At 45.7% G+C, this 20,659-nt stretch overlaps 1 protein-coding gene across 4 annotated transcripts in view; it reads right to left on the reverse strand.

Annotated features, from left to right (window-relative positions):
- Positions 1-20,659, reverse strand: part of SHANK3 (SH3 and multiple ankyrin repeat domains 3) — a 434,911-nt gene that overhangs the window by 341,625 nt on the left and 72,627 nt on the right. For all 4 annotated transcript variants that reach the window (XM_088447121.1, XM_088447127.1, XM_088447113.1 and 1 more), the window contains exon 2: positions 11,991-12,030. Coding sequence is in view for 3 of the 4 variants with exons in the window: in XM_088447127.1 (XP_088303253.1) it covers positions 11,991-12,030 (40 nt within the window). In the remaining variant the exon portion in view is untranslated. The remainder of the gene's footprint in view (positions 1-11,990; positions 12,031-20,659) is intronic.

A 20,659-nucleotide genomic window follows, 5' to 3' on the forward strand; every position in this document is an offset into this window, starting at 1 on the left:
TTTTGCCCACGGCCCTGCTCAGCAGCCCCAGTCCGTCCATGCCAAGTTATCTGGAGATGATGAAATGTCATAAAAACAGGGCCCCGTTTTCAGATACACTCCCTCCTCCTTGGTAGGGTTCTTCTTCCTTCCGAACACTGGACTGTTCCCACCAATGCGTTTCTATCCAAAAGGATCTTTTTCAAGGTGTGGAGCAGTCCAGTGTTTGGAAGGTGTCAGGATGCGGCCTGGAATCGGCCCCTACTCGCCTCCGCGCCGGCATCCTTGGGCTTAGGTGTTCAGTCGCTGGGAGTGGAGGTGACTAAATATTCTCCCTGGGGTCTGCTGGGGCTTCCGTGCGTGCATCCTGGGTCCCGGGCATGGGCGCAGCCATTTTGGTCCATATCGCCTGACTAGTATCTCCCAATGGTAGTCCTGTGGTCACTCAGCTGATCCTCTGATCCAATGACCAGCTACCCAGGGGTATTTAGTCTGACTCCAGGAACAAGAAATCGCTGTTCCAGTGACTGTGATACTCACCAGTGTTTCCCATTTAATTCCTCAGTGTGTTGCTTCAGCCTTCTCGCTGTTCTCTAGTGTTATTTGCATCAGCTCCCAGGCTGACTTCCAGTGTGTCATTTCAGTTCTCTCACTGAACTCTAGGTCTTTACATAACAGCTACTGTGTTGTTAATATTGTGCTGTTCATTTCCCCAGCTGCCTCCCTGTGTTACTGTTGTCAGCTTTCATGCTAATTACTAGTTAGCTCTCAGCTGGATACTTTACAATTCTCAGTGCATCCCTGTGTTACATTTCCCTGTGTTCTCAGTGCAAGTCAGCGACTGGTTCCTTTACAATTCTCAGTGCATCCCTGTCTTACATTTCCCTGTGTTCTCAGTGCAAGTCAGCAACTGGCTCCTTTACAATTCTCAGTGCATCCCTGTGTTACATTTCCCTGTGTTCTCAGGGCCTGATTCAGAGCTGCTCGTTTGCTCTTAGCGATGTTCGCACAACTGCGCATGCGTATGGGTCGTAATTCGCATGCGCAAACCAGCCATTGCGGTCGGAAATCGTGCGCTCGCAAAACAGTGAGGGGCTGCTAATTTGATTGACAAAATGTACCATTTGTGGGTGGTAACAGGGGAAGGTGCTTGAAAACGGGGGAGTGGAGATCCGAATGCATGCGTGCCTAACGGTCAAAAGGGAGTTTACTGGGAGTGCATAATTAGTAAAGTAGCGTCATCGACCACGTCACTTGGTTGTCTTTTAGCCTGAACTGCTCGCAGTGATAGCGGTAAGAAAATCCTACCACAAGCACTGCGAGCAGTTCAGATGCTTTTTGATGTACCCGATTAATCTAATAAATACCGGAGATGACGTGTGATGCGAACGGCAAAGGGGCGTCTTTACAAAATAGTGGGCGCATTTTTCGTTCACTCGCTCAAACATAGAGGCGTCAACAAACCGCAAAGAGTGAGCACTCAATTTAAATAGCCAGCCCCTTTTTTGGAACGACCGTCATGCAAATAGCGTCCGGCTCTGAATCAGGCCCTCAGTGCAAGTCAAGCGACTGGATCTCTACAATCCTCTAACACAGGGGTGTACACATTCTTTGTGTTTCTCAGACCAAGTTGGCATCTGGATCATCTCCAGTAACCATTTCAATTCTAGTGTTTCTTAGTGTTATTACATTCCTAGGGTTTCAAGTGCTAACGCCTGCCACTCCCAGGTACAGTACCTGTCCAGAGGGCCCGTGACCTGCTCTTGGTGCAGCAAAACCCATATCCCAACTGGAGGGGTCACTGGTGAAGACCACCAAGTGAGTTAGACTCCACGCCTCTGGGCAGGTCTAGCCAAACCTTAGTCACTGTCAAGCTTCTAGTTGTTCCCTAGCCACCCTAACCCCCTGGATTTTTGTCCTCATCTGAGGAACTTCCTGTATGGATCGTGACAGAAGGAAGGAGAACCCTGTTAAGGAGGAAGGAGTATACGAGGGCTGATTGAAAAGTAATGAGACTGCCTCTGCTTTTCTGTCCCATAGGTCGACGTGGCAACGCTATGCTGGTTATTGTGAAGCTCCTATATCGATGTGTCTAAACCTGTAGTTGGACTGCTGTTGTCTTCTTTGTTTGGTCACAGCGAGTGGAAGATCTTCGTACATTTCGTTGCAAAATGACAGATGGTTAACTTTACACTAATTTTCTCAGCATATTGTGACAAAGAAACTGAAAATGCATCGCGTGTGTGCCAGGTGGGTACCCAGAAATCTCACAGAAGAACAGATACAACGACGAGTTGAATCGTGCAAGAACACTGTTCGAATGTCGGAGAGTATACCATATTTCCTGACATCGATTGTGAAGCGTGACGAATCATAGATTTTCATTATGATCCGGAATCCAAACAACAATCCAGTGTATGTAAACACGCAAATTCGCATCCGCCCAAAAAATTCTGTTTGATTTTTTGGGCATGTAAAGTCATGCTTCTGCTGTTCTTTGCTGCTGATGGTATGATCCTACAGCACTGAGAGTTCCCTGTGGACAGACAATTAATGGTGACTACTAATCAAACGTCCTGAAAACCCATTTGCGTGAAGCCATGAGGAAGAAAAGACCACATTTGCTGAAGAAACAATGGTTTTTGCTCCAAGACAATGCCTGACCACACGTTGCTGCTGTTGCATTGCCAACACTGACTGAAATTAATGGGACAGTACTGGAACACCCTCCATATAGACCGGACTTAGCGCCCTGTGATTTTTGGGCATTCCCAACCCTGAAAAACAAATGCACGGTAAGAAGTTCTCAACAGATGATGAAGTGAAAAATGCCACGGCTGCAACACTAAAAGTGATGTCACAAAACAGTCTACTGCACGTCTTTGAATCATTTAACTGCTTCAAAAAATGTATTGAATGTGAAGGACGCTACTTTGAAAAAGAAAAATGTTCAGATCCTGAGGAGTCATCTGATTGTGAATAAAAAAATCAGTCTCATTACTTTTCAATGAGCCCTCATATCTGAAAGCAGGGCCCCATTTTTATGACCTCTCATCATCTTCGGATACCTTGGGTAGGAGTTCTTCCATACTTTGAACGTTTTATGTCTGTGAAACTTGGCCTTTTGGAATGAAATAAAATATATATTTGGTGGCTGTGTTCCATTATTTGGGAGAAATAAAAGAAAGCGCCTCATCTGAAAAAGCAAGAAGTTACTCCTGAGTTTGTGAGTGTGGCATTGTGGGGGCATCCCCAATAACATCTCTATATGGTGATACGTCTGAGATAGAAGCAAGATTGCCTCATGATGGGCTTTATTTTCATTGTTTATTTGTGAGTGTTCTGATTAGGGGGCATCCCCAATAACTCATTATTTTAAGGGTATATAACTACACTATATTAGTTGCACACTGAAAAGCACCCAAGGGTTTTACAGTATTATACAAGGATCTTTGTGTGTTTTCTTCATTTGTTTTTCATGTACTGGTATCTCCCTATGTTGAGGTTGAAAAAGCGGAAGACCATTTTCTAATCTTCTACTTACATTCTAAGGGAAGTAATATTGATGAATGCTCTGCACCACTGTACAACAATAGAGCCTTTTTTAATTATGGGGAGTGTCCTAATGATTTTCAATCATATCCAATTGAGGGCATGGCTTATGAGATTCAGGTGTTTGATTTAAGTTGGGTGCTGGGGCAAATCTAGACGTTAGAAGGGTTGTCAATGGTTATCCTGGCTCTACTTCTGACTCCACCCCTTTCCAGGGTTTTTTATTATTTTGGGTCGCATGGATAATTACAATTTCTAGATTTGTATTTCTTTATTTGTGAGCTATATAAATATTTTTAGTTAGTTACTAAATATTTTCCATCTACCGTAACACCAGAAATAAAAAAATGTGATGCTGGAATCATATTGGTGACCTCATGACACCTAATGAACTGTTTTTAATTCTGTATGGCACTAACCAGTGGTGCATTTTACCTAGGGACTGCAGCTACCCACCCCACCCCAATAAAATCCACCACCCCCAGACCGTGCGCTGGCACTGGCTTCAAATAGGAAGCCTACCCTCCAACATGACCCCTCCCATCAGGTACACAATACTCTGCTTCTGGACTTCCCACCTAATTTATGATTGCAGTCACCTGTGTTGAGTTAGTTAATTGATGAGAAGGGTGTTTCAGCACAGGTGGCTGCAATCATCAATTAAGAAAGAAGTCCAGGAGCAGAGCATTTTGTACATAATGGAATGGGTCATATTGGAGGGTCTGTGGAAGCCCTTTATTCTGCTAATCACAAACCGGACTATAAGTCTCAGGGAGCCATTAGCAGAAGCGCTTCCAATGTGGAGGGGCTGCAGCTGCAAGAACGCCAGCGGTACCTGGCTTCTATGGGCTGCAGCTGATTCAGTCCATAGAAGCCGGGTTTGTGCACATTTTTGAAATGTTCTTTTTTGGCTAGCATTTCTGAGCATCCACAACAGATACAACGGATAAAATAAGTATTGAACACATCAACATTTTTCTCAGTAAGTATATTTGTAATGGGGCTATTGTAATAAAAATGTTAACAAATGTCAGCAACAAGCCATGCAATCCACACATGCAAAGGAATCAAACCATAGATGATCATAAATTAAGTAATGTGTAATAATGTGAAATGACACAGGGAAAAAGTATTGAACACATGAAGAAAGGGAGGTGCAAAAAGGCATGGAAAGCCAAGACACCAGCTGAAATCTATCAGTAATTAGAAAGCATTCCTGCCCCTTGTCAGTACAAATTAAAATATGATGGTTCAGTCCCAAATGATGGCCTATAAAAAGGTGTCTCATTAAGGTGATGGCTAAAAGCAAAGAGCTCTCTCAAGACCTTTGCAACCTTATTATTGCAAAACATACTGATGGCATTGGTTACAGAAGGATTTCTAAACTTCTGAATGTTCCAGTGAGCACTGTTGTGGCCATAATCCGGAAGTGGAAAGAATTCATTTATAGACATCTATGGTTTGATTTCTTTGCATGTGTGGATTGCATGGGTTGTTGCTGACATTTGGTGAAAATTTCATTACATTAGCCCCATTACAAATATATTTACTGAGAAAAATTTTGATGTGTTCAATACTTATTTTACCCGCTGTAATTCTGGAGTCTGCATCGGCTCTGAGCTGCAGCCCGGCCAACCTTCCGGACTAAAAATGGTAGGAATCGCAGATACACCATGGCTGCTTTCTTTTTATGTCCCTGGAAATCTGTGGCTTACACTGAGTTTCAAATTTAACTTTGAGAGCCTACTGGTTCGCAATAAAAATACTATTTAAAACAATTGGTGTAAATGTCATTTATAACACACAACATATTTGTTAACTTTTGTTTTTTGAGGTTGGATACTTTTGCAAGCCTTTGTATTATCCTGTCATCATTTTCTACCTTCTGGTGTATTATCCCTGCATTTATTAAGTGCTCTCCTGTAACATTGTCAGCGTCCAGCATTTTCCCTCATGTAGCATTATCTCCCTCCATCATACTCTCCCTGTATCATTATCCCCTCCATCATACTCTCCCCGCAGCATTATCCCATTCATCATTCTCCCTCCCGTAGCATTATCCTCTTCATCATCCCCTTGTTATAATTATTTGTTCAATTATAATTATACTTCACCCACTCCATATGCGCACAGTAGAACTTCGACCATTGATGGTTTGACATTGATGGTCAATGGCAGAGATTGATGGTTCTCTGCCATCGATGGTGACAGCAATTTGTTTCTCCCTTTGACACAGGGGGTTGGAGTTTAGTCCCTTTCCTGGTGACCTGCTAAGCCCCGTTCCATTCCTTGAATGGCCAGCCGCCTGTCATTCTTCATAAAGGGAAGTCTATTGATGGTAAACAAAGAATGCACCATCAATGGTTAACCCGCCAATGGCCATCCTCACTGCACAGTGCAACAGAGTATGAACGTCTGTTCAGAGGTAACCAATCAGTCCTCTCTGAGCAGGATGTATAGACTGCAGAGCGTGGCTGAGCTTAAATAATTGCAAGGCATTCTGGAGAACCGAAAGGACATGTAATGTCACTTCTCTGTTGCACTGGGACATCACAGTTCTTCTCTTTCAACACTAGGGCCTGATTCAGAGTATTACGCACACCCGATGGCTTGCACACTATTCCAATTTTAGAAGATTGGCACATGTGCCAAATCTGTACTGCACGCCGCTCTTCTACTGCAAAATCTCTTCTAGTAGCTGATTCATAGGCTGTGGCCGTTTGAGAAGTGGGCGGGCCAGCGTTCCCGGAAACAGGGGTGTGTCTTAGAACGCAGATTTCCTGGCCTTGGCTACGGTGCTGAGACGTCCATTTCAGATTTCAGTAACCTGAGGGTTCTCAGGTGGCAGATGGTTTCGCAAGTGATCTGATGGTTGCATCCTTGAATGCAGTTGCAGATCACACAAACATGCAGGAGGTGTATATTTACACCAGACAGCTCCTGCTGGAATGGGCATGCTGCTTTAGAAATGTGAGCACCTTAATACATTTTCTGCATTTCCAAATATATACACTAGAGCAGTGGTTCACAAACTGGAATGGGTATGAAATACCGATTCCCGTCAGCGGCAGCCCGACATGAGCAGAGTTTGAAGCAGCGGAAGCCCGACAGCGCTGGAAATCCCGATCCTGGATAGGTGAGTATCTACTAACCAAACCCCCCCTAACCCTAACCCTCCTTAGGGGTGCCTAACCCTAACTTCTCCCCCAAGTGCCTAACCCTAACCACCCCCTTCCCCGCTGCCTAAACCTAAGTCCCCCTAAGAAGCAGATCTAATTTTCTCCATAAGTAATGCAGTGCTGTTACTTAAAGAGTCCTACATATGCAGCAGAAGTGATTTTTTAAATAACATAATAGTTCTACTTAAATAATCAGTTCTGCGCAGGTGTAGAGCTTGTTAGGTAAAGACAGCCCATACTTAACACCTTTAGCTACACTTAAGTGCTAATTAAGTTTTAAGAAAGAGACGTTACTTAGGATAGTTAATTTGCATTCAGCATAGCTACTTACATATTTTTTTTTTTAATTGTCAATGTAATAGTAAAAACAAAGTTTGTCAGCGCAACTAAAGTTAAAATTTATAAAGAAATAGTAAAAATAATTTGTGATTATAGGATGTAAGTTTAAGGAGTCTATTTATTTTACTGTGATCAATCAAAAATCTGGAGAAAATTGCTGTTTATTACAGGGTTTACCCATTTAAAATTGCTTACTGTATAGACCTTTATTTGGACCATAACATTAGGCGATTCATCAAGTGATGAAGAGCAAACTAAAGGGGCATACACACTAGGCAATTTGCTCCATGAGTGACATCGTTTAGTGTGTCCCCGGCAGGGGTGTGCTCAATGTCATTAACGACATTGAGCACACACACTGAACAATATAATTCATAATATTGTTCAGTGCCAGGCACCCTCCTCATCCCCGAGCATGCAACAACCTGACAATATTGTCAGGTTGGCCTGCATGTTCGGGCGATGAACGATAAAGACCAACGACCTGTGGGAGCGCGCATCGTTGGTCGTTATCGTTTATTGTTTTTGCATACAATTTGGCCGATATAGAGAACGACTGAACGATAATGATATAGTTATCGTTCATTCGTCCAGAATATTGGCAAGTGTGTACGCACCATTATACTATCACAGACAGGGCATTTTAAGAGAGGAGCGGGCCCGTGTGCAGCCTCCATTTGGGCCCCCTCCTCTCTGGCAGCGCAGTAGATTCTGGCTTCATGCCAGAATCTGCTGTGCATACACGGGTCTCCGGGAAAATGGTGCCAGCGCCATTTTCCCGGGGACATCTCTTCTGTGCTTCCCAAGTCACAAGGAAAATGGCCGCGGACAGTGTCCAGAGCAGGACACCGGAATCAGCGGAAAGGTTAGTATAATTAACTATGGGTGCAGGGTATGTGCGGTGTGGGCCATTGCACATTGCACCCATTATAGAGAGGCCCTTAACCTCATTATGCTGTTAGCTTTATACTGTATGTCAATGGGGTTAAGCAAATCCAGTCAGGTTTCGCTGGATCCCCTTCCAGGTCAAATCACTATGCGCCTGCATGGACCTTGCTGTGCATGAGTAGGCTTACCATACTATCCCTTTAAACTGAGACACAAATGAATTACACAGGTTCTGTGGCTGGCTGACTGACTTCAAGCCTGCATTTCAAATTAGCCACAGAACCTGTGTAATTCAAATGTATCCCAGTTTAAAGGGATAGTATGGTAAGCCTTTCATCAACAGCATTAGGATGCTGATGAAAGGGAAAAATTATTACAAAGGAGAGGTACTTTGCCAGTACCCAAAAAGCAGCCTCAGCATGGTAAATAACTGCTGTGCATCATTATGTATTGCTGCAATATGCAGCAGTGCTTAATGATTGTTAACACAGGCCCTAATTCAGAGTTGAACTCTATTGCATAGGTTCTGGCATTACAGGCCAGGTTTTAAAGATATCCATGCTTGAGCACAGGTGACTTTATTAGTACCTTAGTCAATTTGATTTAACCAAATGGTCTCAAACATGGATAGCCTTAAAACCTGGAGTGTAGTGGCGGAGTTCCGGAAACTGTACGCTATAGCCACCGCAGCTGCGATCCAGTGGACAGGGTCCCTGCAATGTGCTAGTAGTGAAGTGATCACATTAGTGGTCACGTCATTACTATATCAGGTGGACCCCCGGGATTCTACTGCGCATGCGCAGTCCACTGATCACTCTTGTGCGGCGGCAGCCATTGCTGGGGAGGGTAACAAAGAAACCCTCTACCAGCGCTGAGAGGGGGGCGGGTACTAATTATCCAGCCCCGGGCTTGTCGGAGGGACCCAACGGTTGCCGGTTTCCACCAGTGGCGGCTCCAGGCATGGGCAAGCCGGTCCGTCTCCTGGATCGCCATTGTATCCGACGGGCGCAGGAGCCTCCCTTCTGGCGCTAGTTTGATTATGTAAGCTCAGGGGGAAGTAGTGGAGGAGAGAATGGGCGGCAACACAGGACCGCGTTGGGCGCAGCAAAGCCTAGCGCTGGCACTGGGTCACACGCTGCCCTCATTTACCTGTCAGCAGCCCAGCTGCTGTGTGCTGGGCTGCGGTGGGAGACTCCTCTTGTCTGCCTGTGGGGGGGAGCGATCACACTGATTGCGCCCATCGCTGATTTTTGCACTGGGCTGAGGGGTTCACAGTGCCCACGTCCCCCTCCCCAGCGAGCGTTTTTTTTTTTCATGGAGTGGCCATGCCTACCGCGATTAGGCCACGCCCCTTCCCCGGGCTGGCTCTCAACGCCCCTGTACATAATATTTGCGGGTATGCTGCAAATATTATTTGCTAAATAGGCCCCTAAAATCTTAAGGTCTATAATTATATGCTGTATCACCTGTTATAATATACATACAATAATATGATTTCTACCATGTTTTCAACTTGCTTTTCTACGGTTAGAAAACCAAATTAATTTAGTATCTCTGTCAGTGGGAGTTTTATATTGTCTCTGGGGTGTTTGTTCTATTATTGGTAATACTGGGTTCTCAATCTCACTGCCATACAGTAGAATTAGATGGGTGATGCTGACAAATTGTTTTAATAATAGTTGTACTGGAGGGTGAAGGTTAATCAGTGCCTTTGTGATGAGTGTAGAGCTCTCTGGGTTACAGTTAGTGTAATGTTTTTCACATAAATAATCTCTTATTCCTAGTTCTGAATAAGTACACTCATGGGTGTGATTAAAGGGTAGCTACAGTATAGTTTCTACAATGTAATTTTTGGGCACTACCCCACCAAGAGAACCTTAGGGATGCCATAGATGGCTGCAGCTTATGATAGCAAAACATTGCCAACACTATAGAGTTTCTAAGGGCTCTATTAATTATCACTTAATTTCTACAAAAGTAGGGGAAAATGAACATTTTCACCTGCTTTTGTAGAAATTACGTTTTCGGGCCATTCATCAAAAAGGTAATGCAGGATATATCACAGATACTGTATCTCCTGCTTACCTTTCTCTCCCGAAATGGCCCACTGTCCCCAGACACTAGTATGAGGACAGAAATTCATCAAGCTCCAAAAATACAATATTTTCGGAGCTTGACTGCAGAAGAATTCGCCATCTTCAGATGGCGAATGCTCCCGCAACCCACTCCTTCCCCATAGAATGAGTCCTGGGTTCCTTCCGGATCCCTCTGCCCTGTCCGACTCCTTCTGCCAGATGCCGGGGCTTTTGTGCGCGTGCGTGAATTCTAGGTCACGCAGGCACACTAGTTTCACTGCTCCGAAAAGAGCAGTGAAAAGATTTGGTGATTTTTAGATCAGCTGTCTCTGTGCCAGAGCAATGATGAATTGCTCTAGCGCTCGCCGCGAGTTGAAATGTTAATTATTGGAGTCTGTTCGGACCCCGATAATTAAAATAATGAATAGAGCCATTAGACACTGACCATTGGGAGCAGTTTTCAAATTCAAATAGTGCTGTGTCAATCTGCATGTTTGCGGCTGACATAACACTGTTTAAATGTCCCCTACTCTTGGTTGTCAATTTGGGTCAAAAGGCATGCCACTGTTACAGGGTGCCAGGAATAGACTACTACAACAGGTCCCCCTTTATCTCTCCCACATTGTATGGAGGGGGAGACTAATGCTGGGTACACACTAAGACGATGTTGGCCCGTTATGTTGTTTCCGGCTGAATTGGAACAACATATCAGCCGGATTGTCCATTATGTACAGAATATCTTCTGCCGTGGTCGCATGTGATTTCGTCCGGTCGGCCGTGCTGCACGGCCAACCGGACTATATCACATGCGGCACCGTTGCAGGTAATGAAGGACGGAACAAGGAATTGTTCCGTCGTTCATTTAATCTCTCAATGTGTACCCGCGGTACAATATATTGGCCAGTCGGGCCGACATTTTGTCTGGGTACACATCGCTAAGTGTGTACCCAGCTTAACAGTCCCCACCCCTGCAGCCACAGTGAGACCTGACATTAGTCAGTAAGGTCAGTCAGGCAGTTTATCAGAACAGATGCGCTTCACTCTGATTTGCTGTCAGACACTCACTAGACCAGTGGTTCTCAAACTTGGTCCTCAGGACCCCACACAGGTCATGTTTTCCAGGTCACCCAACAGCTGCACAGGTGTGTTCATTACTCACTGACACATTTTAAAACATCCACAGGTGCAGCTAATTATATCCCTTTTGATTCTGTGAGGAAACCTGAAAAACATGCACTGTTTGGGGTCCTGAGGTCCAAGTTTGACAAGACTAGACTATCAAGGAGCTATGTATTTCAGAAGGTAAGAAATACTGTATGTCATGGAATGTCAGGCTCCAGGAGGAGGAAAGTCAAGTGTTGCTACAGGAGGAGGGGAGACGGCAATAAAAAGGTCCACCAACATTGATGGTGCTATCAGTGTTTTACATTGATGGCTGGAAACCATTGACGGTTAATCAATCAACAGCTATGAATGAGTGGAGGATGGTGTACTGTAGACCATCAGGCGGGTGTAAGTTCCATACCTCCTGCCCTGAAGAATGGAAGAAGAGGATTTAGAAAAAGAGTATTAGACACGAAAGAGATCTATATTTGTGTGTGCTGTGCAGTTTAATACCTAGAATCATTTACTGCATTTAGCTGCCTTGTACGTGATACTAAGCTATGGTATCAAGTAATTCTGCAACAATCTTTTTCACACTTGCGCTACCCTAGAAACATTATACAGGACATTCTCACTGTCTCCCCTTTGGGAACAGCTATACTAGCTAATCTGTCATAACTGTAGGACAAAGCATACAGTACAGCTGTATGTTTGTCCAATAGCCTCCGGAAAGCGCATCAAGAGTAACTGATCCCATAGGAAACCAGTGATTGCAGAGAGAGGACAAGAGAAGACAGGTAGTGATAGTACACTGTGGTTGCATGATGCACAAATGGCTGAATACAAACTGTCACAATACTATAGATGTTTGTACCTCTCGTAGGTTCTGCTCACAGATCTCTGGACTGTGGTTCCTAGAAAAAGAAAAAAAAAACATTTTTAATTTAAACAATACAGTACCAGTCAGTCAGTAGTGTATGTCCTTAACAATATCCCAAGTTCTAATATACCATTGATAGTGCCCAATAAAATGTTGTAATGATGCCCAGGTATGTGACAGTAGTTTTGATACCAAATAAGATGCCCATGAGCATTGGTGTACTAGTAGTTGCTGTGGAACCAAGAAGATGTGATTCTGCTCACAGCTCGTAGACCCTGCTCTGTTCTTTTAAAAATGCATGGGTACCGGTACGTGTACACTAGAGCCCTATTCGGGCTTTGCATTTCATCAAAGTGGAATATGAAGCTCAAATGGGACCCAACTACATATGCACCAGCCTGCATGCTTTCTCAGAGCGGGCAGCTACAGAATTGAGGCAAGCGGCAAGGGTGTAGTGAAGTGCCCAAAGACTGCTAGCTGACAGCTAACAGCCCTGTGAGGCAGTTGCAGCAATTTGTCTGAATGAATAAAAAAAAACAAAAAATATCTGTGTGTCTCTGGGTGCAGCTGAGGTTGGGGTAATGGCATGTGTTGTGTGTGTCTGGGTGCAGCTGATAATTAACATTCATACTCGCTGCGAGTGCTCTGCCGCTGAGACATCTGATGCGAAAATCATCTGTCACCCAGAGTTTTTTCACTGCTCCTTTTCGGACTATCAACTATCAATCTAGGAATAAGTTTAGCTGAAGGATGATATTGCTCGTGTCGTAACTAGAAGACTGTGCGCCGCTGGCAAAGTAAATGATTGACTGCTCGAAAACAAAACAAATATCACTTTTCTAGCTTTAATTGAGGCAAAGGAGCCTTTTTATCAAGTAATATTTGAGGGATATTCCCTGAAAACAGCATTACCCCAAATATTGAGAATCCCCCGAATGTATGAAGATGAGACCGTAGCAGATACCTCTATTTCTGACAGCAGCCCCCATAGGGGCTGCGAAGCTGTCAGGTTTACCAAGCAGCTTGGCCCCGATAGGATAGTGCCATTTCTAGATGGCTTTATCCTATAGTAGACTATGGCAGTGGCGTCCCTCCCTGTGGTGACACCCGGTGCGGACAGGATTGGAGACAGCAAAAAAAGGGTGGGTGGCCTCGTTGGTAGGGGTGTGGCCTTGTGCGCAGGGGCGTGTCCTTGCAGCCCAAACCCGTTTTTGTTACACAGGGAGTCCCAGAGGTGTGGACTGCTCCCAGGGACCAGTCTGTGTACAGTGACGGCTCCCTCACTGTGTCAGGAGTGCAGCACCCGGCTCCTGTCACTGAGGAGGAGTCGGCACTTTGGTGTCACCCCTCGACAGGTGATACCCAGGTGCGGCCCACACCCCCTGCGCCCCCCTTGTGACGCCACTGGTTTATGGGCTATTTAGCAAAATATTAGTGGGAGAGGTTCCTGGCAATGGCTGTTGTACATGCCTGGTCTGCTGACCGCGCATGTGCAGAATGGCTGTGGCTCTCGATATAGATGGCAAATTACTGCTTTTGTGGTCATTTCCCTTCTTACACATCACAGGGACAAGCTCCTATCAGTGCCCATGTCATTGCATGTCATTTTTAGAAGATTTCAGCAAATGTGAATTTCTTATTGCCGCAAATTACGTCTGAAACCCGATAATTAATAAATATGCGCCATAGTCTCTTATTATGTCCTCCAAATTCATATTCTCAACAACCTTTTGCTCAGTAGAGAATATGGCAAGATCCTCTAACCTAGGGGTGGGCAATAAGCGGCCTCCCAGCTGTTGTAGAAATGCACATCCCAGCATGCTCTGCTACAGTTTTGCTATTTGGCCATGCTAAAACTTTTGCAAGGCATGCTGGGATTTGTAGTTTAACAACAGCTAGAGGGCCACTTATTGCCCACCCCTTTAATTCTCTCCCTTCCAAATAATATGTCAGCAGGTGCTGTTGTTCTTCACCTTCACCTGACTCATACCTACAATTATATAGACCTACACATTTGGGGGAACTGGATTTACAGCATTCAGTTGAGATTTTACCGCTGGTCGATTTAACGCTCGTATCTCAACTTATCTTCAGCATGCGCACTCCTACGACCCTTGCTATTAACATAAAAATACTTAACGTGGCACCTGAGCGGTAATTCTACAGTGTGAAACCTGGGCGAACTGCATGAAAAAGTCTGGAAATTACCACGAACGACCAGAAAAGGGGCAAATAACACTGGATAACAGTATAGAAGGCTTTCAGTGGCCATAAGCAAAATATTTGATGTTCTTAAAGGGGCCTATCCATTAGCAGATGTTTTTCTGAAAGACGAAAGACAAAAGATACTATTGAAAATTCCGGTGGCTGTGCTGAAAGATATCTGTCATGTACATGACAGAATTTGGCAAAAGACGAACAATGAAAGATATCGCATGACATCATTCAGGGAGTGGATTTTTTTCCCTGCAGCGCTATGTAGCTGCTGCTAATATCTTTCATCGTTCGTCGTTTACCGCATATAAACTGCACAATATTGCTAATATCGTACAGCTATATGCGATAATTGACCAACATGTTGGAGAGATGTGCATATGGAGAAAGGAAGCCTGTCTCTGACGGATCTCTTGCGCCTATGATGACAGTTGTGGTTGTGGACGATTGAAGCCATATGTAAACTCACATTTGCGCACGCGCAAGTGACCGAGGGACAGAGAATGATACTTTTCTGGGGGCTTATTGCAAAAAAAAGGGCCATGGGCTCCCATAATTCAGTGGAAAGTGTCAGTGCATGACATGTGGAAAGCCCTGCAGGTAGCTTATAAAGATAAGGATCTCATGAGGAGAATTGTCACAAGCCGCTGCGTTGCTAGGAGATGCGAACGCCGGGCAATCACTGAACTCCTCCTACCTCCTGCCTGTCATTTCTTTATTAACCTGATTGGCTCCTGTGGCTTTTTCTATCTTGTCCGTAGGCTGCTCAGGTGCAGGTGATAGCGTTTCACGTGTTTCCGATTCTCGTGGTTAGTTCCTGTTTAGTCGAGTGTCCACTACATCAGCCTGTCTTGTATTTCTCCTGCCGTTTGTGTCATCTAGGTGGCACGGACCGCACCTCTGCATCTTGCCGCTTGGGTCATCTAGACTGTACGGGCCGCACCTCAGCGTTCTGACGCTTGTGTCAACCCGACGACACAAGGCGCACACCAGCGTCACCTGTACATGCAATCCAGCATCCCTGTCGCTTGTGTCATCTAGACAGCACAGGCCGCACCCCAGCATCCTGTCGCTTGTGTCACAATCCAGTGTACTGCCGCTTGTGTCAACTCGGTGGCACAAGTCGCACACCAGCGTCTCCTGTACACACTATCCTGCGTACTGCCACTTGTGTCAACCAGGCAGCACAAGTCGCACTCTAGCGTCATCTAGTCAAGCATCACCAGCCCTCAAGACTCCTTGCTGGACTTTGCTATTTAGAGATACCCCTGTTTCATAACAAGTGTCACTGTCACGGCCAGGGTTTCTCGGCATGGTAGTCACTGGGTATCACCTGTGAGGGCGTTATGGCGGGGGGTCTCTGGCAGTGGTGCTGGTGTTTGGCGAGGGGCATTGGCTGCGCGTGGTTCTGTGCGGGCACATTGTGACTAGGCCTGGTGAGGTCTGGCGGTGTTTCCGTTCCGTTGGCATGGGCGCCGCCATCTTGCCTGCGGCCATGTGATTCCGGCTGTCCAATCCTGGTAGGTCATGTGCTCATTCCAGCCAGTCACAGCGCGGCACTGAGTATTTAGGAAGGTCCAGAGCCTTCCTTCCTTTGCCAGTGCAACGTGTTTCTCAGCTGCGGCTGAGAGTACCTGTGCCTTATCTGCCTGCTTGTATACGCTCCTAGCCTGAACCTTGCCTGCTCCAACCTGCTGGACTTACCCTGCACCCTCCATATACCTTCTTACCTGCCTGAGTACCTGAACCTGCTGTTTCCCTGCACCTTGCTTCATTTCACTCCCAGCTGGACTTCACTACCTCTGCCTGCATCAGTTACAGCTCACCAAACCTACATTCAGTTACAGCTCATCAAGCCTGCATTTAGTTACAGCTCATCATACCTGCATACTGTTTGTTTTCAGCTCACCATACTTGTATACTGGAATGTTCCTGCCTGTCACTATCTGGACATTTTCTCATTAACCCCCACTACAGTTATCAAGTGCACTTTAGTGCTATACCTGGACTTTTTCATTTGCCATTTCCATGTCTTCTAAGTCACTTATTAAAAACTCCACTTTTTCATTTAAGTCTGCTTCTGTGTCTGCTCCTATCACCACCCCGGGTCCACAACAAATTCAGAACCTCACAGTTTGCACTGGCCACGGAACAGGAGTCTGGAGTGGATTTATTTAGCTATATTGCTGGTCGTTTAGAAAACCTGGAAGCTATGCAACATCAAATGGCCCAGTTCCTACAGGAGATGTCTAAACGCCAAGATACTCTGCAAACCTCGTTAATCACCCCTGGGGTATCAGCAACTTCACCTTCTCCTGTGCCTGGTAATACAGGGACCAGGGTATCCCCTCGTCTACATCTACCCATGCCAAGCAAATTTGACGGCAATCCTAAGCTCTGTCGTGGTTTTTTAAATCAGTGTGATATACACTTTACGTTACAGCCTGATAACTTCTCCACCACTAGAACCAAGTGGCATACATCGTGTCCTTGCTGACCGGCTCGGCTCTGGATTGGGCCTCCCCACTCTGGGAGCATTCAGTCTCGCTGCTGGATAATTATACAGACTTTGTATCTTCATTCAGGAGGATTTTCGATGAACCTGGACGCACAGTGTCAGCATCGTCCAGCATTATGACCCTGAGACAAGGAACCCATCCTGTCAGCCAATATGCTGTACAGTTTAAAATTTTGGCATCAGAGCTTAAGTGGAATGAGGAGGCCCTCATCTCAGCCTTTTGGCATGGTGTCCTAGCGATTAAAAGATGATCTGATTACCCGTGAGCTTCCTACCAAATTAAATGATATGATCTCACTCTGCAACAAAATTGACCTACGCTTCAGAGAACGTCAAGCTGAAAAGCACAGAACTGACCAGCAAAGGTCATTTATGTCTCCCTTGCCTACCCGTCCACCCCATTCTCCTATAGATGAGGACCCCATGCAGGTGAACCAAACCCATCTCTCCAAAGAGGAACATCAGAGAAGGATGTTAAAAAACCTCTGTCTGTACTGCGGAGATTCGGGTCACCTGGTGGCCTCCTGCTCCCGCAAGTCGGGAAATGCCCGTTCCTAACTGACATTGGGGACATCAAGTTAGGAGTTATTTGCCCGTCCCCAGATACTAAAGATTTCAAGATTTCCTTAGCTTTGGATCTCAAGCCCAACCCTGTCTTTGTCTCTGCTCTATTAGACTCTGGAGTAGCCGGAAACTTCATGACTTCCAGCCTAGTTGATAAACTACAGATTCCCTGTTCATCTCTCAAGCAAGCAATTTCCCTGACTTCTGTAGATGGACGTCCTCTAGCTAAAGGAGTTGTCACCAAGGAAACTCAACCAGTATTAGTTCGAGTTGGGGCACTCCACTCCGAGTCTTTAAAGTTCTTAGTGATATCAGAGGCTTCTCAAGAAATCATTTTAGGACTACCCTGGTTACGCCAACATAATCCCAGGATAGACTGGTGCTCAATGCAGATTCTTTCATGGGGACCTGACTGTCAGAAATCCTGTCTTCCCAAAATAGGACCTGTAAGAAAGACAGCTTCGTTACCATATCCAGCTATACCCGAGGAGTACCAGATGTTCTCTGATGTTTTTACCAAGCAACAGGCAAACGTCTTACCTCCCCACAGAGAATGGGACTGTCTTATTGAGCTGCTGCCTGACAAGATGCCACCCCGTGGTCACCCTTATCCTCTATCTGTGCCTGAGACTCAAGCCATGTCAGAGTACATCCAGGACAACCTAGCAAAGGGATTTATTCGACCTTCCACTTCTCCCGCTGGAGTCGGCTTCTTTTTCATTAGCAAGAAAGACAGAGGCCTAAGACCTTGTATAGTTTACCCGGGCCTCAATGATATAACAATTAAGAATCTGTATCCTCTTCCCTTGATCACAGAATTGTTTGACAGAGTTAAAGGGTCCATCATATTCTCAAAGCTGGATCTGAGAGGGGCTTATAATCTCATCCGCATTCGTGCTGGCGATGAATGGAATGGCGCCTTTAATACTAGAGATGGACACTTTGAATACCTTGTGATGCCCTTTGGGTTGTGCAATGCCCCTGCCGTGTTTCAGGGCTTTGTTAATGAGATTTTCCGGGACCTGTTGTACGTCTGGGTTGTAGTTTACCTGGACGATATATTGATTTTTTTCGTCTTCTGTAACAAAACATCATGAACATGTGAAGGAAGTATTGTCCCGTCTAAGAAAGAACCACCTTTACTGCAAACTGGAGAAATGTGTATTTTGGGTTCCCAGTGTGCCATTCCTTGGTTACGTCATCTCTGGCTCCAGTCTAGAAATGGACCCCAAGAAGGTGCAGGCGATTTTGGATTGGTCCCGTCCTCAAACGTTAAAAGCCATCCAGAGATTGCTTGTGTTCGCCAACTACTATAGACGTTTTATTAAAGGATTTTCATCATTGTTGGCTCCCATTACCGCCTTGACCCGAAAAGATGCTAACCTTGCCCTATGGCCACCTGAGGCAGAGACTGCCTTCCAACTTTTAAAGCAGGTGTTTATTTCAGCCCCAGTCTTACAACAACCAGATCTGGATAGGCCGTTTCTAGTGGAAGTGGATGCGTCTTCAGAGGCCGTGGGTGCAGTTCTTTCCCAGCGTTATGACAATAATCGAGTTCATCCATGCGGGTTCTTCTCCAAGAAGTTTTCTCCTGCTGAGAGAAATTATGCCATTGGTGAACAAGAACTTTTAGCAGTAAAGTTAGCCTTGAAAGAATGGAGATACTTACTGGAAGGGGCCAAGTTTCCCTTCACTGTCTTCATGGACCATAGAAATCTGCTCTTCCTCAAGAATCATCAGTGCGTGAGTCCTCGTTTGGCCTGATGGGCGATATTCTTTGCTCGGTTCCAGTTCACCCTGACCTTCCGGTCTGGAGCCCTTAATCAAAAGCCAGATGCCCTGTCCAGATCTTTCTGCTGATGACAAATCAGAGAATCAACAAAATACCCCTGTTTTGGAGTCAAGAGTCTTCGCCACCTTACAGCTACAGCCTCCTACAGGGAAGTCCTTTGTGGCCCCGGAGTTGAGGAAGCAGCTCCTCACCTTGGTTCATTCCTCTCGCTTTGCAGGTACCCAGAAGACCTTGGAATTTTTAAAGAGAGGCCATTGGTGGCCATCCATGAAAGCAGACGTGTCGGAATTTATTTCTTCGTGTCCTTCATGTGCCCAGCATAAATCTTCACGTCGGGCACTGGCTGGTGAGTTATTGCCACTACCTATTTCATCACGTCCATGGATGCATCTCTCCATGGACTTCATCACGGATCTGCTGAATTCTCAAGGGTTCACTACCATCTGGGTCGTAGTAGACCGATTCTCTAAAATGGTCCATTACATACCACTAAAGAAATTGCCTTCTGACCCTGACCTGGCTCACTTGTTCGTTCAACATATTTTCCGTCTACATGGTCTTCCAGCTGAGATAGTCTCTGACCATGGTGTTCAGTTCACAGCAAAATTTTGGAGAGCCTTATGTTCTGTATTGCAAGTAAAGCTAAATTTTTCTACGGCTTATCACCCACAAAGCAATGGCTCCACTGAGAGGGTTAATCAAGACCTTGAGACCTTCCTGAGGATTTTTATCACATCTTCCCAGGACAATTGGTCTGCATTGCTGCCATGGGCTGAATTTGCTCATAACGCATCCTACCACTCTTCCACGAACACCATTCCAAGTGGTCTACGGCCTTCATCCTAGGGTCCCTGAATTTCAATGCCTACCCATCTTTGAGGTCTTTGAGGTCCCAGCTGTAGAAGACACTGTAAAGAGATTTGCTTCAATCTGGTCTCAAGTTTGTACTGACCTGGAGAAGGCGTCCTCCCGTTACAAATTTCAAGCTGATAAGAAGCGTAGGAAAATACCACATATGCTAAGTTGGTTGTCCACCCGGAACCTACGACTTCGAGTGCCATCCATGAAATTTGCTCCACGCTTCATCGGGCCCTTCTCCATCATAGAAGTGGCTTATCGCCTTCAACTACCCCCTTATCTGAAAATTCCCAATTCCTTTCATGTCTCCCTGTTGAAACCCCTGGTGCTAAACAAATTTCACAGAGTCCTGCCTGCTTCTCCCCGTGTCCAGACTGAAAGGGGCATAGAGTTTGAGGTCTCAAAGGTCTTGGATTCCCATCTCCGCAGCGGACATTTGCAGTACCTACCGGACTGGAGGGGCTACCACCCAGACCGATGCCCCCGTTGGTCATCGTTGTTGGACCAATGCCCGAGATGTTCATGCTCCTGCACTTATCAAGAGGTTCCATGCTGCCCATCCGGAGAAGCCTGGTGAGTGTCCTGAGGCCACCCATAAGGGAGGGGTACTGTCACGGCCAGGGTTTCTCGGCATGGTAGTCACCGGGTATTACCTGTGAGGTCGTTATGGCGGGGTGGTCTCTGGCAGTGGTGCTGGTGTTTGGCGAGGGGCATTGG

This window comes from Taudactylus pleione, unplaced genomic scaffold (genome assembly GCF_031769625.1).
Source record: "Taudactylus pleione unplaced genomic scaffold, aTauple2 ptg000019l, whole genome shotgun sequence".
NCBI classification, from domain to species: Eukaryota; Metazoa; Chordata; class Amphibia; order Anura; family Myobatrachidae; genus Taudactylus; species Taudactylus pleione.